General features: G+C 44.5%; 3 protein-coding genes across 4 annotated transcripts in view; 2 read left to right on the forward strand and 1 right to left on the reverse strand.

Moving 5' to 3' along the window:
- Positions 1-272: 272 nt before the first annotated feature.
- On the forward strand, positions 273-7,155 carry e2f8 (E2F transcription factor 8). Of its 2 annotated transcripts, none has more exons than XM_027281565.1 (14): positions 273-529; positions 1,941-2,171; positions 2,258-2,411; positions 2,506-2,796; positions 2,875-3,036; positions 3,409-3,546; positions 3,628-3,843; positions 3,932-4,013; positions 4,099-4,130; positions 4,161-4,645; positions 4,735-5,001; positions 5,085-5,220; positions 5,301-5,635; positions 6,356-7,155. In XM_027281565.1, the coding sequence occupies exons 2-14, from the start codon at positions 2,001-2,003 to the stop codon at positions 6,521-6,523; spliced, it is 2,637 nt and encodes an 878-aa protein (XP_027137366.1). In that variant the 5' UTR covers positions 273-529; positions 1,941-2,000; the 3' UTR covers positions 6,524-7,155. The 2 variants fall into 2 exon arrangements, with proteins under 2 accessions (XP_027137366.1, XP_027137367.1); XM_027281566.1 differs by lacking the exon at positions 273-529 and adding an exon at positions 1,079-1,191.
- Positions 7,156-8,333: 1,178 nt separating this feature from the next.
- csrp3 (cysteine and glycine-rich protein 3 (cardiac LIM protein)) lies at positions 8,334-12,663 on the forward strand. The gene is made up of 6 exons (XM_019253470.2): positions 8,334-8,492; positions 9,538-9,649; positions 10,537-10,708; positions 10,964-11,093; positions 11,755-11,848; positions 12,371-12,663. Exons 2-6 carry the CDS (start codon positions 9,538-9,540, stop codon positions 12,433-12,435), a joined length of 573 nt encoding a protein of 190 aa, XP_019109015.2. The 5' UTR covers positions 8,334-8,492; the 3' UTR covers positions 12,436-12,663.
- Positions 12,664-13,973: 1,310 nt separating this feature from the next.
- The window catches only part of zdhhc13 (zDHHC palmitoyltransferase 13), a 26,333-nt gene continuing 16,746 nt past the window's right edge, over positions 13,974-23,560 (reverse strand). Inside the window, exons 2-17 of the mRNA XM_019253467.2 lie at positions 22,127-22,320; positions 20,464-20,586; positions 20,094-20,171; positions 18,748-18,892; positions 18,601-18,665; positions 18,194-18,356; positions 17,886-18,011; positions 17,656-17,789; positions 17,479-17,579; positions 17,248-17,372; positions 17,106-17,168; positions 16,930-17,023; positions 16,399-16,482; positions 16,146-16,303; positions 15,937-16,034; positions 13,974-14,582 (exon numbers count right to left, since the gene is read on the reverse strand). Of these exons, the coding sequence (XP_019109012.2) occupies positions 14,444-14,582; positions 15,937-16,034; positions 16,146-16,303; positions 16,399-16,482; positions 16,930-17,023; positions 17,106-17,168; positions 17,248-17,372; positions 17,479-17,579; positions 17,656-17,789; positions 17,886-18,011; positions 18,194-18,356; positions 18,601-18,665; positions 18,748-18,892; positions 20,094-20,171; positions 20,464-20,586; positions 22,127-22,320 (1,890 nt within the window). The 3' untranslated portion in view covers positions 13,974-14,443. The remainder of the gene's footprint in view (positions 14,583-15,936; positions 16,035-16,145; positions 16,304-16,398; positions 16,483-16,929; positions 17,024-17,105; positions 17,169-17,247; positions 17,373-17,478; positions 17,580-17,655; positions 17,790-17,885; positions 18,012-18,193; positions 18,357-18,600; positions 18,666-18,747; positions 18,893-20,093; positions 20,172-20,463; positions 20,587-22,126; positions 22,321-23,560) is intronic.

Consider the following 23,560-nt stretch of genomic DNA (forward strand, 5'->3'; position numbering starts at 1 on the left):
TTTACTTAAGTAAAGCTTTGGAGTATGTATGTATATGAATGACTGGTGTCCAGCAGCACATGTCTGTCCTTACAGTTCATCACAGTGTGAATCTGGACTGCAGATGTTCAGTACGTGGACGCAGCAGTCCCGCCTCGCCCCGCAGGGAGGAGGAGGTGCGGGGTTGGTGTTTGGCTCGGGGCTGACATGAGCGCGCATGCTCGGACTGGGCGGGCCCAAAAAAAGAAGCTGGTGGTCACTCACTCACACACACACACAGACAGAGTAAACTTTTCAGTACTGTAGTAAAGTTTACCAAGAGACCACCGCTCACTCAGACAGAACCGAGCCTCGGACTCTGTTTTTCTCGTATTTAATTTGTGTTTTTTAAGATTTAAACTCGGTTTGTGTTTTTAAATCCACGTCTCATCGCTCGGACTTGTCTTTTTGTCTTTTTTGGACGTGGAGCAGCTGGTATCTACAACACAGCCTGTCCGAACCTGAACGATGAAACGGTTCTGCTGAACGGAGGCTGCTTCTTCACATTCCGGTGAGTCCACATGTGTTTTAATGTAGCTCAGACTAACTGAAGTTCTGGTTTCGGTGCCGCTCGGTTACCGCCTCCTCTTTTTTTTTTTAAATCACTTTGCTAGCCGTTAAATTAACGTTAATCCAGCTGTCTTTATGATCCGGTTTTACCGGTTTTACGGTGTTTTTTATCCCCGTTAAAAAACGTATCAGACGGCGGGGCGCTCAAGCTCGCGCTCGGCTAACGGTAACGTCACGAGGACATGAAAACTCGTTTTTTTTTAACGGTGTCACGTTTCAAATCAAACCGTCACCGTGTATTTACGGGTCATACGTTATCGCAGACGTGTTAAAGGTTAAAGAAAGTCTCCGGTGTTCGGTACCGGACGTTCCGCGCCAAAGGATTTTTCAAAAAACTGTTTACCTGCGCGGGACGCTCGCTCCACTTCCGCCGCGCGACGCTCCTGATTGGCTGGCTCCGATCGAAAAAGGGGGCGGGACCGCCGCGTCCGTTGGTGCCCGGCGATTCGACGGAACACACGTCAGTTACCGCCAATATTAGATTTAAACTGATTTTAACAACAGGCAGCGATTAAAATCAATTATACATGTATTATTTAATTATTGCTGCGAGGCTTGTGTACAAAAGTCGACATCTGATGAGTGTATTTCACTCAGAAAGCGGTAAGAAAGTACTTTGCTGTGATAATCCAGGATTAAATCAGACATATTTATAAATACAGAATATTTTTAAGCTTTAAAACGAGTTAAAACGCAACAAATGCAGTTTTTTTAAGCTTTAAAACGAGTTAAAACGCAACAAATGCAGTTTAAAAATGACACAAATGTCAGCTAGTATGAATGAATAACTGCTTTTTGCCCTGTTAACAGCATATTATGTGTATATTAATCTGTAATGCATGTTAACTAATAAATAAATAAATATTTTCAGTGCCCCTGAGCTCAATATAGCCACATATTAGGCAGACCGAAGGAAATTAAAGCATCTAGTAGCAGCATGCGAACATACATTAACTTATTAACTTATTAATTAACTTATAACACAGTAACCACGTGTTAAAAATTAACCTGAGATAGATCTAAATTTAAATATGTGCAGAAAAATGTAACATTTTAAACTCTAAAAGTTAAAAAATTAAACATTTGCATAGAAGATGAATATATAACTGTGTTAAGAAGTTAACCCGTGCTAAACATCTGAACAAAAACTATATTTAAAGAATAGAAAGTGACCGTAGAAATAAAAATATGAGAGGTTTTAATGCTTAATTAAATTCTTGTGCTAAGGTGGAAAGTATTAGTACAGTGCTTGAATCTCAAAGGTTAAAGTAAAGTAATCTAAGTGTTGTTATTTGTGTGTGTAGAATGAATGGGCTTGTGTTTTTAATGCTTATCTCGTGTTTCTTGGATAGGATGATGGCTTTGTAGCACCCCAGCTTCCTGCGAATACTCCGGAGAGCCAGCGGCCAACCATGGGTCCCCTCACTACACCTAAAAAAGGAAGGGAAGCGGGCTCCGTCGATCCCTGGACGCCGACGTCCAACCTCAAGATGCTCATCAGCGCGGCCAGTCCCGACATCAGGAACCGAGAGAAGGAGCTGTGCATGGATAACGACGGGCGGGAAGGCGTCGACTCGACACAGGTACGGGGGGGGAAAACTCAGCTTTAACAGTAAAAGACACTTTCTGATGAGTCGAGGTGTTCACGGGGATTTATTTCTTATCACAGGACGCTGAAAATGGAGAAGAGTCTGAGAAAATGATCAGCAGGAAAGAGAAGAGTCTGGGTTTGCTCTGTCATAAATTCCTCGCCCGCTACCCCGATAACCCGAACCCTGACCTCAACAACGACATCTGCCTGGATGATGTGGCCACTGAGCTCAGTATGTCTTTTTGTTATCAATGCCCACCCGTCAAGATCACAGTAAATGTCATGTATCTGCCAGCTGATGGTTGCTTTCATTACTCTTTTAACAGATGTAGAACGGCGGCGCATCTACGACATCATGAATGTGCTGGAGAGTCTCCACATGGTGAGCCGATCGGCCAAGAACCGCTACACGTGGCACGGCCGCACCAACCTGGCCCAGACTCTGGCCATTTTGAAGCAGGTGGGCGAGGAGCACAAGTACGGCCAGCAGATGCAGCAGATCCGGCACTTCGACGGGGAAGAGAAGGAGAACGAGGAGGTGGTGGTGCACCTGGAGAACGGGGAGGGACAGAAGGAGCTCTTCTTTGTGGAGCTTCCAGGAGTGGAGTTCAAAGCAGGTGAGAAGCTGGAGATGAAGTTTTTATTTCTTGATTTTTATGGCACAGTAATCTGACTTTTTTTTTTTTTTCTCCCAGCTTCCGTTAACAGTCGGAAAGACAAATCTCTGAGGGTGATGAGCCAGAAGTTTGTGATGCTCTTCCTGGTGTCGAATCCTCGCGTGGTCAGCCTGGACGTGGCCGCCAAGATCCTGATCGGAGAGGACCAGGGCGCCGATCAAGACAAGAACAAGTTCAAGAGTGAGTACAGGGTTTTGCAGACTGCCAGTGTCGGTTGCACTCACTTGGGACCTCGAACGAGACGGTACCAAAAAAAGTACCGGGTGCTCGAACGAATAAGTCGAGTTGAGCTGACCTTGTGGTGGAAATGTAGCTTTTCCTTTCAAGACGTCCAGAGTTATTCACATGTAATTCCATAGACGATGCAGTGCCAGATTTTAACTGTGCTGAAGGCCTGAAGACACATGCACATACAGACAAAATCTAATATCTCTGTTTGTGGTTTCTCTTCCTGTTGTGAAACTTTGTTGCATCGTGCAGCGATTAAAATCTTTTAAAAAGGTCTCTGTGTCGGCAGTAGGTAAACTTTGCCGTTTGCTCGTGTGTTTGCAGCCAAAGTGCGCCGGCTGTACGATATCGCCAACGTGCTGCGGAGCCTGAAGCTCATCGAGAAAGTCCACGTGACCGAAGAGAGGGGGAGGAAACCGGCGTTCGAGTGGATCGGCCCCAAAGAATTCCCACAAGTCAAAGGTATCGCCAGACCTCTTTTCCCCCGTTTATGCATTCATCCTCATCATCTCCTAGTTTCTAAACACGAAGCTCTGGTTTCAGACTTGGAGAAATCCACATCCGAGTGCCCGCCCAAGAAGAGAAGTGTACTGGAGACGCGCACGTCTGTAGACAACTGTGCCAAAAACCTCTTTTCATCGCCGAGGACTAAGCGTGGCTTCACCCGGCACCCCTCGCTCATAAAGCTGGCCAGGAGCATTCAGGACGACCGGCGAAAGATCAACTCGGCCCCCAGCAGTCCCGTCAAGAGTTCGCTCAGTGAGTGGAGATGATGTTTGTTCGGACTATAATGCGGCGTGTGTGTGTGTGTGTACGCTTGTTCAATCTTTTCCTCTTTTGTCTTCAGACGAGTCATCGAACTCTGACTTCCCGAACAAAATGGCTCAACTTGCTGCTATTTGTAAGATCGAACTTGACCAGGAATCAGGGTAAGTTTGTCTTCGTGTAAAACTGGTTTAAAGTTCGTTAAATAAAGTCATCGAGTGTTAAATGAAAGTCCTGCTTCTCTTCCAGGACTGGAGCTGAACATCCAAAGCCTGCTGCTGCTGCTGCTGCTGCTGCTGCTTCTGCTTCTTCTTCTGCTTCTTCCGAGGCTGCGAGGCTCGAGCGGATCTCCTCTGGCTTAATGGAACGGCCTCAGGCACTGTTACTAACTCCGACCCAGGAGCCCGGAGTCAACACTACTGTCCACCTCACCCCCCACACCCCGCTGGGCGCCCTCCCCGCGGGCTCCGTCGCATACATCCCCGCACAGTGCTCGTCCCTGATCCCCGTGTTGTTACCTCAGCAGCAGGGCGGCGGGCCCTACGCCGTGTATTTGCAGCCTTCGTCCCCGAGGCCGAACCCTCTGGCCAGGCCGCAGCCGACCAGCCTCGCCGTGCGCTCCATGACCTTCGAGGACAAGACGGGGCAGAGCCCGACGACGGGCCAGTATGCGGCCAAGAGCCAGCCGGCCTCCAGGGCGTCAGAGGGCAGCCCCCAGGCGCTTAAACGGCTGCATCCAGATTCGGCCTCAGAGAGCAGCCCCTCTAAAGCCAGGAGGACAGACCCGAACTTTAAGGTACCGTTTGTACACGTTAAACATTTAAGCACTTCTCGTGTTGTCATTTATGTCTGACGTACAATGTTTCCGCGCCCTGCTTCCTGTAGGACACCTCTCCGAAGCTGTGTGAGATCCTGCAGGCCCGTCTGAAGGCCCGTCGAGGCGCTCAGCTCTCGAGCCGACCCTCGCCCCGCGCCCTCCACCTGGACCCCGAGTTCGTCAACACCCCCGGCGGCGCCGTAGCCAATCAGACGCTAGAGCAGAGCCTGGAGACCTTCCTGGACAGAGAGGACAAGATGGCGAGCTCTGACAGCGAGGCGGGATTAACACCGGTCCGAGCGGTACCCCTCACGCCAGGACAACTCCACTCTGAGGTAAACACAGACAGAGCGTACACCGACGCGTGAGCTTTTGTTGAGGTTCAGTAAGTGTGACGTTTATTTCTCTGCTCACTCAGACTTTAGTACCGGCTGGATACCTGATCCCGATCTCTCAGCAGTCCCTCATCGGCTACAAAGAAGCTCAGTGTTCAGGGAGAGAAAGCAGCAAGGCCTCAACTCCCACCTACAACATCTACCAAACACCAACCGCAGGTAAATATGTCACTAAATGTCAGGAAATGTAGATTTTGAGGTCACATGACTACATTTAGTTTATTCTGCGTCTTCAACAGGCTCCAGACCTTCCCTAGCCCAGGAGATCACACCCACCAGCCTCCGACTTCACAAACCAGCCGCTGCTGCCTCGCCGCTCACCGCCCAGCAGGCCCACCGCCTCCACAGCCCCAGCCCCGCCATCCTCAACTTCACCCTGCAGAACCTGGGCCTCATCTCAGGCTCCAGCCCAGGAAACGGCTTCGCCGCGCCCCAGACTCCAGAGTGTGCCCACGCCCTGTCCAGCCCGCTGACTCTGCAGCAGAGAGGCATGGTCTTCTTAAAACCCGTGTCGCCCGTGCCCATCCAGCAGTCTTTATCCGGGCAACAGGTGGCCCTGATCAGTCTGCAACAGGTAAAAACAACCGCAGACACTGTTACTACACACTCAACATGACATCTGTCAGGTCTGAGAAAGTGGCACGATATTTACAGACCCAACAGTTCCCACTACGAGCAAACACTCAGACACACCTTGCTTCCTCTAAACACTGCAACAATGATACCCGCAGCTATAAATGAAAAAGAAATGTGACTATTTGTAGAAGTAGTAATAATAATATCAGTAGTATTTGTAGCCAGTTAACATGCATTAATAGATGAATGTGCAGTCTATAGGACTATAGCAGCAGATAGTTCAGGAACGTCTTGTGACGACTATTTAGGAGCTTGATAGCTGAAACTTCTTGGAGACCAGAGGAACCATGAGGAACCACGAGGAACCACGAGGAACCACGAGGAACCACGAGGAACCCTGAGTTCAGAGAGCTCAGGGTTCTAGAGGGGTAGTAAGGTGCTATGAGCTCTTTAAGATATGAGCTCTGCACAGTGTTTAAAGGACTCATTGGGGCAGCCTGGATCTGTCAGATCTTCTCCATCTTTAACATCTGGCATGTGAACCAAGCCCAGTCTGATACTTTTTAAAAGGTCTGATACACAAACCACAACCAGAACAGACCCGGGTGTGTAGGAGTGCTGTTGGTTTTGGTTGTTCTTGCTGAGATCTTGAGTTTCTTTGATAGAACGTAGTTCATTTGTCTAAGATTGTTAATTAAAGATCTTTCCTGTCGTCCAGCCTCTGATGACCACCCCCAAAGGGACGGGCCTCCCCCAGCACAGCTTCTTCCACACGCCGGTCCCCCTCTCCCCTCTGGCTGCCATGGTAACCACCGGCGGACACCTCGCCACCAAAACTGTTTACATCCCTCAGAGGAAGCTGGACGTGGCCACTGAGGACTCCTGAAGGGAACACCCCCTCCTCCTCCTCCTCCTCTGATGTCTGTGTGTGTGTGTGTCTGTTTGGTGGGTGGGTGTCTTTATTTTCTGTTCAGCGTTCTCCATTATTCATTTACCTCTGAACGTTTCACGGTCACAGCCGTCTCTAACAGTAGCTGCCGTGCAGACTTCGGCTGTGACCCGGCGGTCACGCGTGGGAATTCGATTTCAAACCAGCTACTCATGAACACTATCGTCATCGCCGTGCTGGTAGAATCTGTTTTCCCGGGAGCAAAGTTCTTTTTTTTAATTTGTTTGTTTGTTTGTTACTTCTGCAAATGTGAGCGTTTCATTTCCTCTCTTCAAATTAGCAGCAAATATCGCATCAATACTATAAAGAAAAAAAAGAGTCCGACGGACGTTTGACTGAGTCTGATTGGAAACTTTGATCATTTTATTAGTGGAAGGACTTTTGCACATGTACATGTACTGTTACCCCTGTTTGAAAAAATGGAAATGTTGAGAATATGTGAATATTTGTGATTCATTTTAAGACTAATCAGACTTTTTTTTGATAAGTTTAATTTATAAATTACCGTCAGTGCTGACGTCCTGCTTCATGTAAAGTGTTAATTGAATTTTAATACATGTTTTTATGAACCTTGTGTCTGTGTTTTCATCTCACATCAACAATTACAGATACTGGTTCATTTAAATCTTAAACAAATGAGTGATTTGCATCAGAGATGAGTTTTCCTTCCTATTTAAAGGATCCTTATTATAAGTAATAATAATAATTATCTGTGTGTGTCATGTATTTTATATGTTTAACAATCATACATTCTTAATAGGCTTCTCATTTATGAGCATATAAACTTCTCTTGACCTTTGAAATCGCTGATCTACTGTTGGACTTCTGCTCGTGTGCTGATACTACGAGGGCCACCGAGCTGAGCTGGCACTTAAAGCAGCTTTAATAATAACAACTCATCAAATGACAAAATGAAAGATGCAGCTCACCTCGTCTTTACTGAGCCCAGTCTCAGCTCATCGTTCTGTCGGCTCAGGTTCAAAGTGTTCTCCACAGCAGGAATATTTAAAATGTTGGCTGAGCCTGTAGTGATTAATTCAGGATGATTAAACTATAGAAAAGTTAGCATTAATTACACATGTGCTCCATGATTAGATGGTCAGCATTAATTGAGAAACATTAATAGTTGCTTTGCAGACACTGAGCCTGCTGGTAAATGTGAGTGGAACGTCTTTCCACACAAAACATTTGTATTATCTCTTAATGACTCAGCAGCTGATATGAGACGATGACAGTAGAGCTCTCTTGAAGTCTTGAACTTGAACTCTAGAGTTGAAGAAGGTTCCCGTCATTCAGACGTCTGGTGCCAGGCTGGTTTTTCACATTTGGCTGCACAAATTTAGTTTCTGAACAGTTTGATCTGAATGTTTGTGAAACTTCTCGTGGTTGAAGGTTATCTGTAGACGTTCACGATGTTGTTGTCTGCAACTCAAATTGATCTGAAGAAGCCTCTTGGATGAGAAGAGCCCAGTTCCCTACGATAACCTTCAACGGATGATTTGAATGTGGCATGAAACGTCTTCACATTGATAAACCATTTTGCTTTAGGTAGCAGCATGTCCTCTCTTCTGTGAGTTATTTTGTCTTCTGGTGTGTTGTTCTCTCAAACCTGTGCTCATATTCAGATTGTCTGTTGCATGCTTCGAGTTCCCGTCGTTTATGTTCATAATCCTCTAACATACCGCGTGGAGTGCAGCTGTCAGTCAGAGTTTTGTGAGTCCAGAACAAATGTTCGAGTGGCTGATGTTCAGCCTGTGATGGAGGGTCAGTCACAAGTTATTTTAGGAGGATAGTTTCATTGAGGCGTCACCGGCGGCCGGTGGTGATGGAGAGATGGACGGTACTTAAGCCGCCCCCGAGCATTTCAATGCCACGTTAGAGCTGAAGCACAAGGGTTGGACTCAAGGTAAGGACCGGTTTCCTCTGTCTTAAAGCTTCTTGGTTTATTAACAACACTTGGGTGATTCAGTTTTTTTACTTATTTTTGTTTTTAGAATTACAGATGTTTTTTGATAATTACATAAACATCAGGGGTCAGTTCCATGTGAGATTTCAGATTTTTCTCAGGATCAGAGATCAGATCAGAAAATCCACAAATTTCCAGCAGCGTTTGATGGAAAGAGGCGGCTTTGCTTTTGTCTGTCTGTTGTCTCGGTAAAGCCTCTATTCCTGGAACATCACATACCAGTCCTGTGAGGTGGCTGTGCAGCAGCTTCTGATATGAGTGCAAACTGGAATGTCAAGAGAAAATACCAGGCAGCACAAAGGGCAGCACCGACAGAATCAAATGTGATGAGTCAAAGTGAGACGAAACCATCAAGAGGAAATATGAGTAACACTGTTGACTGGTTTCAGTGTTTAGAGACATCAGACAGAGGTTTTAGGGTTCGATCACTGATCCCTTCATTAGGTCGCTTCTTCGAATCTTCATGTGCTTCTAGAAGAATGTGAGAAAACCAGGTGAAAGAACCTACGTTAGGATTCCCTCAAACATAACTGAGTTTAACTCTTCATTAAATATCGATCTGTGTCGCCTCGCTCGTTTATTTTAAACTTTTAGGATGGATGTCGGATTTTTCTTCCTTTCAGTGCTCAAACGTTTTTTATTATCATTCATCAAATGAAAAATAACAAATGAACAAAACACCTCTTAGATCTTCATTTGAAACTATTAGAGATGAGTTACATTACATCTTATATTACATCACAGCTAAAATCATTAATTGTTTAGTAAATTAACAGAAAACAAATCCTCTGTTTTCTAATTACTAATATACCAATATTTGGCCTGTTAGTCAAATAAAGTAAGTAACTTTGTCTCAGCCGTACATTAAAACTCTAAAACACGATTACGGGGGACATTTTTGACATTTAAAAAGGGTCAGTAATCTATGCTTGATTAAAAAATAAATAATTCATTATTAGTTAAAGTCTTTTTGTTTTTTCCTAAGATGCCGAACTGGGGCGGGGGTGCCAAGTGTGCGGCCTGTGAGAAGTCGGTGTACCATGCAGAGGAGATCCAGTGTAACGGGAGGAGCTTCCATAAGACCTGCTTCATCTGCAGTGAGCTTCCTTCCTCTCTTCACTGTGATGGGATGTCTGAGACAGAGAGCGCTTTGATTTAACATTTCCTTCATTTTATTGTTGTTCATCCTGTCTCTCTTCTTTCTCTTTCTGTCTTGTTGTTTTTCCTTCGGTACTTTTTCTTTTTGCTTCTTCTTCTGTTTTTTTATTCTTACTCAATTTCTCCCTTTTCTTGCTTTCTAACTTGCCTCCTTCCTTCATTCTTTGTCTTTTGTCTTGCCTCATTTCATCTTTTCTCGGCTCATCCTCCTCCTGCTGTTCTTTGTTTCACAGTTTAGCCAGCACTGACCCCATCCTCTCATCAGTCACAGATTTTCACCATAAAATGCCAAATGTTCTCCTCGAGCTGTTGAATTTGCTGCTCTCTGGGTGTGGCTGCTCCTCTTCTTCTGTTTTGGCCGGACGCCCTGACCTGAATTTCAGTCGTGGTCCCGTTGTGATCCAGCCAAAGTTATAACCAGATACCAGCTCACTGCATGAAAACCATTCTCTTGGTTTCCATGCAGCTCGCTGGATTAGTCAAACACCTCGTGTGTGTTTACTGTTCTCAGCCTCCAGTTGGTTGGACGCTGAGTTGGATTGTTCCAGCGGGAGCTCTGGAAGGCATCTGCGATAAGCTCATCCATCTGCTAAGTGTTCATCTTTACTCCAGCAGTCACCTCACACTCCTCCTTTTTTTAGAAACACAGGACATCTGACTGTGTAATGCCCCTGTTGACTGATAAAACCGGCTAGGTGTGAGCTTTATTTACCCTCCAGGACTCCACCGTGACATCTCCCAGTCTGGACAAACTAAAACCACTTCACCCAGTCTCATAGTCAGACAGTAAGTGCTTTAAATGTGTAAACATGTTTCTTTCATGCAGTGAGCTGCAGAAAGGGTCTGGACAGCACCACGGTCGCAGCGCACGAGTCTGAGATTTACTGCAAGTCCTGTTACGGCAAGAAATATGGGCCAAAGGGCTACGGGTACGGGCAAGGAGCTGGAGCCCTGAGCTCTGACCCTCCTGGACAGAACTTGGACCTGCAGCCTCAAGAGTACGTCTTCACACGACAGTTAGAGACACCATCACAACAGATTTGCTCACTTAGTGGTATTGAGCTCTATATACTGAGATTTTGAGATTTTGATGTTTTTACTGGCATCTCTTTTGGATGAAGTCAACCTTCATATATTAAATGCCAATGTCACTGTTCTCCAGTATAATAAAGCAGCTACAGAAACACGTCATATATATTTTTAAAAATGTTTTGACCAGACAATGTTTTTTTTCCTTCTTCTTTTTTGTCTAGCTCTAAACCACAACCAGCTTCTTCAAACTCCAATGCCAATAAGTTTTCCCAGAAGTTTGGAGGTTCAGATCGCTGCTCTCGCTGCTCCAAAGCCGTCTACGCAGCGGAGAAGGTGATGGGAGCAGGAAAGGTAAGGAGGGACCGTCCTTCACTTTATTATACCTTTAATTTCCAGGCATTTATCATGGATGTTTTCACGTTGTTGACGATGACACTGTCAAGATGTTCATAGAGCAAAAGGAAGATACGTCATGTGCAATCCAATCAAAAATAACTGAAACATTCTGACCTCCAAATTGGACAAACAACAAAATACCTAAAAAACAAGCAGTCTGCCTGACTGTGTAACACAGAGCAAGAACAGTGGACATTCAAGAACCCAAGACCATTCAAGGACCATGTGACCTTTCCTTCAAAGATCTGGTCTCATTACATTTCCAGAAATTCACGTCAAACTAAAGTGTGTTTTGATCTCTAGACGCCGGCTGTCCAGATTCACAGGATTCACTTCATGTTTGTTTAAATGTAACCGAGCAGATGTGTTCCACTGTGGCGTTCTCAGGCAGCGGCATGAAAAACAAAATGCACCAGATGCAAAAAGACAGCAGCGAAACGTGTGATGCATTTACTGAGAAACGGTTACAAACCCTGGTTAATAATAAACAGCTTTCAGTCATGATTTGCAACCTTCACCTCACACTTGAAGTCCAGTTTGATTGAACTTTGAACAATTCAAGCTTTAGACTGTTCTGTTTTACTGTTGTTCAATAACTTTGCATGTTTGTGTGCAGCCCTGGCATAAAACCTGTTTCCGCTGTGCCCTGTGTGGTAAAAGTCTGGAGTCGACCACAGTGACAGACAAGGACGGGGAGCTGTACTGCAAAGGTATGAATGCTCACACAAACACATTTGTATATTTTATATAGCCTCCAGTACTTGAACTAACCACTACTTGCGTAACCCAAACCTTAACCGCCGCTACAGCCCAGCTCGAATGCAACAAAAAGGGGAGACACACAAATAAACTGAATAACAACGTGCTGCATGAATGTTGTGCTGTAAGCAAACAAATGCCACAAAGCAAAAGGTGTGTCGGGTAAAGACGTACGCCCCAGGACTGCCTGCTGCTCTGGCTTTATGCATGGGGCAAACAGGGCTCAGGTGTGTTCAATGCTGCTGATTCGGCTCCTAATTTATTCTGCAGCCCTGCAGGCAATCAAGCAAATTAACAGCAGAGCCCAAAATCTGCCTTTGGTCCCCATTTGGACAAACGGTCCCCACTTTAACGAGTAAATAATCAACCTGGTGTCCTCAAAAGTAGCTTCAATCAGAAGTACACACACACAGAGAAAATGCAGAAAATTAACCCAGCCTTGTTTCTGACTCTCTCTCTCTCTCTCTCTTCAGTTTGTTATGCCAAAAACTTCGGTCCAAAAGGATTTGGACTGGGGAACGCCGCCATGTTGGAGTAACGAGAGTGAACACTGGTTTTAAAGACTTCACATTCACTGTGTCGCACGGCAGCTGTTTCCATGGAGACTCAGCTTTTACCTTAACACTGGACGACGTTTGTAGAGCATGACGGATGTCGAACTGTACTTAAAAGTCACGATTCTATCTTTAAAATTGGACTAAATGTTGCATAATACTTATAATTGTTCATTCTGATTACAAAATAAAACAATTTTGCTACCTTTGCATGTATGAATGGGGTTTATTTACAAAAAAAATACACGTTTATAAAGAAAGGGAGAGAGGAAACAGCATTTAAAGACAGTCTTTGCACCTCACATGCAGAAAAAAGCTGAATTACTTAATTTTAGACTATCACTTATTTTAGATCATCAGTTTATTTGTGTTACTAATTATAGTTTCGATGGTGGAACTGCAAAAAGACGTAACCAGCCCTGCTTATGAGTCTGTCACTGTTCCTGCTTCCTGCTGTCAGACAGTTAGCGGTGCCTCATTTAGTTCAAGTTAATTATTAATGGAATCTTATTTGCATTCATAAATAATTCTGCACACTAATTAATTAGAACAATCAAGGCAGCGAGTGATTAACAAATGGAGTTTGTTCATTTCTGCGAGCAGCCGTGCAGAGACGTTTCTGTAGGGATGACTCAGAACAGAGGGAAACATTCACAGAGCACAAGTCCAACAACAGAGGACGCTATGAAACCTGATGGTACAAGTTTCTAATGTAACATATCAAATACCTCAATAAAAAGCTGTGACACAATAGTAATAATATTATAATAATCTTTAGCCAGGATGCTTTAGACTGAAGACAAGATTTAGGAACAACGCACAGACCGAGTGCACAAGTTTTCTACTAATCATCAGCGTCTTCTTTGTCTGAATTCAGACCGGACAGAAGCAGCACAGGAGGACAAATGAAACTTGTCTTCTAAATGCACAATCATCATAGTTTTCAGCCTCGAGCAGCTGGATGAAGAGCAGATGGTGATACTTCCTGCAGGTGTTTTAAAGCTGCACGACTTCATCTATCGGCCAGCTGGGGGCAGAAAGACTCCGAGAGCTGAAAAACTCAGAGCCTGATGAATTTCAACCAGTTTCCTGTCAATACACCCAGAAGACAGAGCTAAATTATTCATTTTTAATTTGTATTTACACTAGGAAACGTAAGATACAACCCAACCGATGATTTCCAGTTACAGATATCTTTGTCTTTCTTTGACCCGGGTTCTGCTCGAGCTTTCTGCCTCCTGGTGGGAACTGTTGGGTCTCTGTAGACAGTATTATAAACTCCAGTCCTGATCTATATGGAAAGTGTTATGAGATAGCTTCTGTTGTGACTTGGTGCTATATAAATAAAAAATAAAGTGAAACAAAATCAACGTGACAAAAGAGGCTGAATGACACGCAGGGCTGCTGCCACGTAAATAAATGGTACATTTAAAATAATGTGGCATAAATAACTCATCGGTCATTAATAATAATGACCCCCCCATATGTAGAGACCCTTGATTCACACAAAGCCAGTTAAAAAGACAGGCACAACATTGCTTTATTGAAGTACTATAGTGGTCATTCATTAATAAACACATGCAACTCTTACAAAAGTCATAAAACCAACTGTTTACACGTACAAAGATCTTTTTTGTTTCCCGGAACAGATGATAAAAATAGGTTTGATGTGTTCATAAAAAAAACATCGCAAAACTTCAATTACAATTTAGGCCTCGAGAGGTTCGTTAACCTCACCCAGGTTTAAACGTTTGTGAGTTTTAACTCACCAACATCGGTCAAGTATAAGGCAGCAGCAGTTTTTTTTTTTTTTTTTTTTTTTTTTTTAAACAATATCTACACTTTGTGTTTCCCCGTCCTCGAATATAGTGATCTCTCTCTTCACAAGGCGCCAACCCGTTAAAAAAATAAATAAATACACTTTGTGCTTCTGGTCCAGAACCGCTGTAAGAGTCTGACCCTTGACCCTGAGTGAGCCGAGGGGTCGGGAGGTCAGACCAGGTCCATGTGCCCGAACATGGGTTGGTCACGGCCGGGCGGGAACTGCTGCGTCCAGTCGATGATGGCTGGTTTGAAGAGGCCGCAACAACGCAGCTGGAAGAAGGAAACCAGGTTCCGTACCACGCCCAGACTGCAGGGAGACGATTGAACAAGATTCAGGACTCGCCACCGCCGTCAAACCTTTTGTATTTAAACTTTCTTCTTTATTTTTTTAGATGGTGTGGCAGCGAATAGTTTGTGTGTATTTATGTTTGCAAATTCACAATATGTATTTTCAAGAGACGGAATCAAGGAAGTCAAATTAGGACTTCACCAAATATCCACAACTTTTCTTTTATGTTTCTTTTGGGGTGTGAGTTGAAAGTTGGAAACTTTCCATGGGAATTAACAGGAATTTAAAAAATTGAAGACTGCCCCTTTAACAGGAACTTAAATATAGTTGGTGAAAATATATTTTAACATAATCTTCAGATTAAAACAACCAGATTTCATCTTATGTTTGGATATGATACAGTTTGTTTAAATTACCCCCAATTTTTTGTTAATTCCCATAAATTTCCATAATTCCCGTGGAGTTTCCAATTTGGGATTTTTCCAAAATGCCCATGAAATCTTTCCAGAAATTGTCTGCCCCTTTGCAACCCTAAATCGAGCAGCATTATTTGTTTTTAAGTGTCTAATCCTCACAAATATTTCCACAAATTTGAGCTTTTTGTCACTTTTCTCCACATAAAATAATTTCATTCACAGGAAAAGTAAAAATCTGAATCATGAATGCCTGATGGAATTCATTTCCCATGCAGAGCTCCAGCAGTTCATTTCTCAACAAACTATTTCTGCCTATTAATGTCTCGTTTTTAACGTATTCCTGCGCCCCTGCCTTGAGTTTGAATGGTGCTCTATAAATAAACATTTCTAACCGGACGTATCAAACTCCTCATTTCCAACGGCTGCATATTAGATCACAGCTTTTCAATCATCACAACAAAGCTGTGTGAGTTCCCGACAGGACCGACTGTCCTTTTAGCCGAATGCATAATTTACTGCAGAATGAATTGTGAGAAGTAGCTCATGTTTCCCGTTACTGAATTTTCCAGATGCGACCTCACATCGCGGCCTCATCCATCCGAGGTCGGATTTGTGCTGAGGACGAGCAGATACGTTTTCAGATGCAGGTGCAGCTGGCAAACATCCCGTTAGGTGTTTAAACGTCGGCTTACACGTGTTCAATGTGATTTAAGAGACTAATATCACGTTTGGCGCGGTGGGATCGGTCATAAATCGGGGATAATGTTCAATGAGACGTTCATTAATGCACAGGACGTCCTCCTGCATCATAATTACAACATTAACTAAAGACATTAAATATTGATTGACCGACTGAAGTAAAGGGCACGACATTACGGAGCTGCACTGATGTGCAGAGGTGTGCAGTGGCCAAAGACAGTGAGAATAGTTTAAAGAAACTAAGAACGCAGACTCACTTGTATGGATTCTGTCTCAGGGAGACGGATTGTCGGAGTTTCCTCTGGTGGAGTGTCAGGCTCGTCCGCTCGGCCGTGGTCAGTCCAAGGAAGGCGATCTGCTCCGACACAAAGGAAACACGCCAGTCAGTCACCGCACGGAGACAGAAAACACTCGTTTGTACAGACGCAGCAGAATGCAACAGGATCGACAGGTTTGGCCTGTTCACCTGGTACAGCTGCAGCACCAGGACCAAGCCGGACCAGCAGGTGTGATAGAAGGCCAGCAGGAAGATGGCGAGCACCCAGGGGGAGCAGCTGACCAGGCCGGAGACGACGCCCCACAGGCCCTGCTCCTCGTAATGCAGCACACAGTGAATGGTCCAGTCTGAACACAAACACAGCACAGGATGTGAATCCAGTGTGAATATAAAAAAAACTGAGTCAGACGCTGTTGTTGCAACGCAACGTCGAGTCACTCACACTTGAGACAACCGTAAAACATCCAGGCTCCCATCAGCATGAGGGAGAACAGGAAGAGGATGAAGTAGTGGTGATTCCTCGCACCTGCAACAAGTCAAAATAACAATGAGTTATTGTACTCTTTGTATATGTAACAGAAAACTACTTATCACATCCTGACTTAAATTAACCAAACATTTTTAAAACCTAAAATTCTCCCGGCCACGACACTTAAATTTGATCGGTTCTCCACGTGGCTTCAAACTCCACCGAGCTGGTTTCAGAGGAGCATTTGGTCACGTATGGTTTAACGTGGATAACGTGTTTCTGGAGTGTGCAGAGGGCATTTTATTTTGAAAATTGTGCAGATTCTCTCGCTGCCTGACTTCCTGCCAGCGTAGCCGGAACACGGTGGAATTTAGACTTGTTTATTTCGTTGCATTTTCCTCGTAATCTCATGAACTACTCAACGTGTATTCTGATGCAGATGAAACATTCTGAGGACTTTAACGTTCTTGTGTCGTCTGGCAGCTGCCGTCACTTGTTACTCACCGATGCAGCTGTTGGTCCAGACGGAGTGGTGGTCCTGCTTGGCCACGCAGGCGTCACAGGAGAAGCAGTGGTTTGTTCTCATTGGTTTCTTTGTCTGTGCACAGAGGAACAGTAACAGGTTAACGCCGTCTGTGTCGATTGGAACAGCTGTTGAAGGTTCTGTGTTCAAATCTCACCATGCATGACGTGCAGAATATTCTGGGGTCCAGGCAGCCGGCTTCAGCCAACACCAACACGTTCTGACAACACACACCGACAGAGTCAGCTCCTCTGTGCGCGCGAGACATTTACATGCAGGATATTTAATGTCTCTCTCACCATTTTCTTCTCTTCTTCGGTTGCCTTGACGAAGCCCGGGTCGGTCCGGCATGTGCGGAGGTAGTAGTAGAGCAGAGTGATGGCGTTGAAAGTGAACAAGACCTGAACTGTGGCGCTGGGTCCATGTGGGGGGTCAAAGGTTAAGAAACAGACCAGAAATCTTAAACAGGACAATCAGCTGCTACCGGATACGGATCACAGGGACAAAGACAAACCCTCACTAAAGGATATCTGGCAGGAACCAGAGGCACCAGGTGACGAGCATCCAGAAGACTGAAGCCATGAGAGCCGTCGCAGGTAGGAGAGACTGAAAGGCCGGACCGGGGAAGTTCCTGTTTGGACACAACGCAGAATGATGTGTTTGAACTCTCATGTTCACATTCAGCTCCGAGCAGCTCGGTTCCTCACCTCGAGGCCACATTGATCACACCGATCACGCAGGCCAGCAGGATTCCTTTGAGCAACCAGGACTCCGAGTTCATGTCGACGATGGCGCCCACGCTTCCGAACACGGCGGTGCAGAGCAAGAACTGCAGAAAGACCTGGAAGACACAAACAGGAGGATGAGTCCAGAGATCACTGCTGATTTTTTATTTTATGTGTGAGCAGAAGTTTGAAGTCTTTACTGTGACGTGTACCCTGTATCTGTTGATGAGCCGCAGGCAGCGCGAGCTGGAGCGGATCCTCTCCTGCTTGATGTGGTTGAGCATGTGGACGAGCAGCGGACTGTGCACCTGATGGGCCAGATCGATGGGCGTTTGACCCTGAAGGAGGAGACGAAGAGGAAGAAGTATTTCAAATGAAATCTGAGACATCACTGTTGATGCCAGACGGTCACAGATGCACAGCAACGTGTTTCCATCTTTCTGTCATGTCATGTGTCGCTCAGTGTGACAGCAGGACTGAAAACAAACAAACACTTCAGGTTGAGTTCGGTGAAGCTCACGTTGATGTTTTCTGCGTCCACGCTGGCCCCGGCCTCCAGCAGGATGTGGGCGGCGTCTACGTTTCCTGCCAGCACGGCGCAGTGCAGCGGAGTGTTCCTGTTCACTTTGTCCACGGCGCTCACTGAGGCGTTGTTCTTGATTAGGAAGTTGGTGGGTTCAGGTCTGGAACAGAAGAACGTTGATGTAATCTCTGAGACTCCTGATACGTCAAACTGGGATTTAAATCTCATCCTGTCGGCCTGTTTTTACGTCTGAAGAACTGTTTCTGATATGTTTCTAACATGAAGAAAGCTTTCTTCACGCATCATGCACATCGTTTCTGATCTGAGTACACTTGATATTGGCAAAGAGGAAATAAAAAGATGTAACCCAGGAAAAGAAAAACACTTTGTTCACATTTACTCACCCAATGATCTTCTGAGCTGCCAACATCAGCGGCGTCTGTCCGTTGCAGTCGGGTCCATCGACTTCCTGTCGGCAAAAAGAGGAGAGGAGTTAACCAGGAAAATAAAATACACTAACAGACCTTTGTGTGTGTGTGTGTGTGTCTGACCTGTCCCTTAGCCATGAGATAAGCCGCTATGGCCATGTGCTGGAAGAGGATGGCGAGGTGGAGAGCGCGGTAACCTTCTCCGTCTGCGACGGCGGGATCGGCTCCGTATCTCATCAGCTGGATCACCATGGGGAGGTGGCCCTGCCTCATCACGGACAAAAGCCACAGACAGCATTATGGAGGGAGCGCTCGATGCTTTTTAATTGTTAATTACTCGCCCTGATACAGTTTCTTCATGAACCAAAAGCAGTTTTTTTTTACTTTCACTTTCGTGCAACTGAAGCGTGTTAAACAAATAGTTTGGTGGTTTTCTGTGTGAGGACACAGTCTATAGTTACTGAGTGCTCATCTGCGGTTTTAACACCAGACCACGAGCCAACTGCTGCAAAGTTCCTCCTCAAAACAAAACTCAAAACATGTTGCAGAAATCAACCGCAACTCGCTCAATTTACGGGACCGCGAAGGCTCTAAAATATTCATTGGAGCAGCCTGCTCTGGTTTAAGCTGCGTCTCTAAGAGAGAGAGAGAGTCAGTAAATAAAAAGGTGTCAACTCAGAATACGTGAGAATAGTTAATAAGTAACGCTACGCCCTCTGATCTCTCTTTAGCATAAATATTGCTTTATATTTAAAAACATATCATAGGAAATGTGTCATAACCATTAATGTATGATAAAATTATTCATAAGAACACAAAGTTCCAGCCTCTTCATTTTGTTTCCGAGGTCGAGTCACTAAATCCTGCAGAAACACTGAAAACAAAGAACATCGTCGCCCTCAGTCCTGTCCAAATGTGACCTGACCTGCAGTGGAGATCGATAGGTTCAGGTATCAGAACTAGGGAAACTTTTTATGGGAATTAACAGGAACATTTATGGGAATAAACCGGGAATTTACCAAATTGAAGGTTGGCTTTTTAAACAGGAACTTAAATATAGTTGTGTAAAATATATTTTAGCATAATCCCAACTGAAACAACCAGATTTCATGCAGGTCCACTTGAATATCTGCTATCACATGCACATAGCACACTGCTTACTGCAGGGCTGTTGAGGCCACGCCCCCTACCTGCACAGGTGATTTCTGTACCTGGACCACACTGTAGAGCCCAAAGCACACAGAGACTGTTTTAAACTGGTGGACTACGTAATACTGTTCAATAAAAAAGTTCTACTTACAAATAAATCTGTTGAAATGTTTTTTTAATTGTTTTATTTTGCACGTCTGCTTGTGACAAAACTAAATGTTTAGATTTATGTTTGGATATGACACAGTTTCTTTAAATCAGTTAATTCCCAGAAATTTCTAAAGTCTATCAGTGAATCCCTTTAACGCTCTTTCAGTCACCTTATGGCCCAGTGAAGAGGAGTCGAGTTCAGGTCTCCTCCGAGCTGGTCAACGATCGCTCCTTTAGAAATGTAATACCTGTGAGGAAACAGCAGAGAACCAATCAGAGTCAGAACATTTCATATCAGAGCGTCGGGTCAGCTCTGTTTGCTCTCTGGGTGTTTTCATCTAAGACGCTTCAGAAAATAAACATGAGAAGAAACGAGAACAGACTGTTTGTTTTTAACATCAAATCCACTTTATCGACTTATTTCAGCCAAACTAACCAATCAAAATCCAAGAATGATCTGCGGATACGACAGATAAGCCTCTGTGTTTAAACACGGTGAGTTTATATGATCGTGTCATATTATCTGATGACTCAGCTTACTTGACCAGCTCTGAGCGGTTGTTGATGGCCGCCCAGTGCAGCAGGGTGACGTTCTCCTTGTCGGGCTGCCTGACGTCGTATCCCGCTTCCACCAGCTCCTTACAGCGCTCGAGGATGCCGAACCTGCCGGGGTCACGCAGAGAAACACACACAAGTTACGATGACTGATGTTTAAGCTGCACAGCGCTGACAAACTGATATCAGAGAAGATCTTAGAGATCAGATACAGAAGACTTTAAACATGATCACGGTGATATTATGATCATCATGAAAGCCAGTTTGAAGTTTATCCGTGAACGATATCAGACTCAAAACCTCCTGAGACGAATCTGTTCACGTCTGTTTGGCAAAAAGATTTGTTGAATAGAACTGAGGTTAATTTAAATAATTAAATGATGTGCCTCATTCTTTTCATTAGACCTAAAAGAAAGCAGAATATTGAACTATAACTTCTTTTGCTTAAAAATGCATGCTTTTATTTTGAAAGAACGAACTTTGAAGCTGTTCCTGGATGAAATATTTTAAAACATTCAAATGCAAACTTGCATGCATGTGTATATACACACTGTACGTTGTTTGTTTTTATACTGTTGGAGTAATAATGTAATATTATATTATCAGCACCTGCAGCCTCCTGACATAACTCATGCAAAGCGTGAAGGCGTCTGTCAACAATCACGTCACATTTCTTTCTTTGTCTCACGGGAGGAGCGACCTTTGCCCTGCCGCACCTCAACCCACTCACTCAGCGAGCAGCCGCGTGCTGATCTTAAATAATGTTTGTGCCGACGTTACTTCTTCTGTTTTTTATTGCTGTTATCGATTGAAAAAGATGAATCATCTCTCTCTGACTGCCAACTGAAGCCTTGAAACGCTCCTCGAGCTTTGTCGTGCAACTCATGAGCAAATATATATGTTGATAAAACTCTGCCGGAAATTCACAGTGAAGAAACAAGACGTGTAGTTACAAACATATTCTGATCTTTCTAAAATATAACAAGAGTTGTTTTACTGTTCGACAGACTCTCAGCGTGATTCATCTACAGCTGGTTGCACAACATCCTGAGTAACGACACAGTCCATGTGAGGGAAATGCTTGTTTATTAAAACTTTCTGTAGGTTGCAGCATCGTTTCATCGGTAATAATAATTTTACTCACCGAGTTATTCTCTAAGATTTTGAAACATCTCTAAAAAGAAGTCGGATGGGGGAAGAAATACAAATAAAATCATGACGTGAACTGTGAGTTTTAAATCCATCAGCTGACCTGTGCAGCGAGGGATTATCACAGACAGTCAAGTTCATCTGTCTGTCTGTTCACGGCGTGTTTATTAGCTCCTGTTTCAAGCTTCTTTGCAGTGATGTCGCAGTGTTCGTTTAGCTTTTCAAGAGTAAAATTCAAGCACTTTCAAGGTTCCTAAACCTAAAAATGATGAGGCTCTTGAAGCCTTTATCAGGACATCTAAATCGTTACTTGTTAACGAACACACGAGGAGAAAGGCTCGATTCATTACAGATCTGAAGCTTCTTGACTGACTTTCAAGACTTTGTATGAACCCTGCCATGTATAGTCAGGATAAATTAAGCTATAATGTTCAAGAATGATCTCATCGGTGACGTCTAAAGGAGAGATTAGAGCAGCTTAAACTGTTCGTCCACTTACTGCGACGCCTTCACGATGTCCCAGCTGCTGCTGTCGTCCATGTGCGAGCGTTTCTTCGGCTGCTGACTGAGGTTCATCGCCTGATCCCCGCTCTTGGCGAACTGTCCGTGAAAAGGCGTCATGAAGGGGTGCGCCGCTCGCGGCCCGTGACTGTGGGAGTGTCCTCCGTGTCCGTGGTGACAGCTCCCATGACCCTGCAACAAACAGAAAAACACAGATTGGGATCAAAGCGGTGCGGAGGGAAGCTTAAACTGACAGCAGATGTACTGGTTTAAGTAAGGTGAATAATTAATATTTGTGCACGATGGAGTGACAGAATTTATTCACTATATTTTAGTAGAAACCTCATTGCAACAACTTTAATCAAATGTTTGTGGTTTACTGAGCAAAATGCCAAATATTCTGTAAACTGAACATCTGATGACATCTCTGTGAGCGCTAACATAATGTGATGGACATTTTTTAACCGTTATTGTAGTCTCCATACTAGATACCAAAATGAGTAACCACGATACCGTACCAGACAAAGTATCGCGATACCGTACCAGACAAAGTATCGCGATACCGCACCGTACCAGACAAAGTATCACGATACCGTACCAGACAAAGTAGCGCGTACTAGATACCAAAATGAGTAACCACGATACCGTACCAGACAAAGTATCGCGATACCGTACCAGACAAAGTATCACGATACCGTACCAGACAAAGTAGCGCGCGATACCGTACCAGACAAAGTATCGCGATACCGTACCAGACAAAGTAGCGCACGATACCGTACCAGACAAAGTAGCGCACGATACCGTACCAGACAAAGTATCGCGATACCGTACCAGACAAAGAATCACGAAACCGTACCAGACAAAGAATCACGAAACCGTACCAGACAAAGAATCGCGAAACCGTACCACACAAAGTATCGCGATACCGTACCAGACAAAGTATCGCGATACCATAGTAGACAAATTATCACGATACCGTACCAGACAAAGTATCACGATACCGTACCAGACAAAGTATCGCGATACCGTACCAGACAATGTATCACGACACTATACCATTATCGCGATACTGCGCCTTTTATTATTATTTTTATTATTCTTATGAACTGCAATGTATTTGTACAAGTTATAAATACTTATTAATTACTTATAATGTTGTTTGGTGCATGATAAACAGAATACTGGTGAAGTAAGAATTAGACAGAAAAAAATTTGTGTTGCCATTGACGACGACGCTGCGGCAGACTCGCCACTCGGGCCGGGTGCTTCTGCCACGGTGAGTGTGTCGTCTCTTGTTTATGACTGTAAGCCGTGCACGCATCTGAGCGAGACAGAACTTTATCTTGTTGTTTGTTCTGAAGCGGAGCTGTCTTCATGGAGTTCGTTCTTGCCGGCAGAAACACACAAACAGCCAATCAGCTAACAGATGGGC

This window comes from Larimichthys crocea, chromosome VIII (genome assembly GCF_000972845.2).
Source record: "Larimichthys crocea isolate SSNF chromosome VIII, L_crocea_2.0, whole genome shotgun sequence".
NCBI lineage: Eukaryota > Metazoa > Chordata > Actinopteri > Sciaenidae > Larimichthys > Larimichthys crocea.

What these genes read in the sequence shown, in the direction of transcription:
- csrp3 (XM_019253470.2), top strand. Translation starts at nt 9,538, where the DNA reads ATGCCGAACTGGGGCGGGGGTGCCAAGTGTGCGGCCTGTGAGAAGTCG. An exon ending in TAAGACCTGCTTCATCTGCA is followed by an intron (nt 9,650 to 10,536) that starts GTGAGCTTCCTT and finishes TCTTTCATGCAG; the next exon opens with TGAGCTGCAGAAAGGGTCTG. An exon ending in TTGGACCTGCAGCCTCAAGA is followed by an intron (nt 10,709 to 10,963) that starts GTACGTCTTCAC and finishes TTTTTTGTCTAG; the next exon opens with CTCTAAACCACAACCAGCTT.
- e2f8 (XM_027281565.1), top strand. Translation starts at nt 2,001, where the DNA reads ATGGGTCCCCTCACTACACCTAAAAAAGGAAGGGAAGCGGGCTCCGTC. An exon ending in TGATGTGGCCACTGAGCTCA is followed by an intron (nt 2,412 to 2,505) that starts GTATGTCTTTTT and finishes CTCTTTTAACAG; the next exon opens with ATGTAGAACGGCGGCGCATC. An exon ending in CAGGACAACTCCACTCTGAG is followed by an intron (nt 5,002 to 5,084) that starts GTAAACACAGAC and finishes CTGCTCACTCAG; the next exon opens with ACTTTAGTACCGGCTGGATA.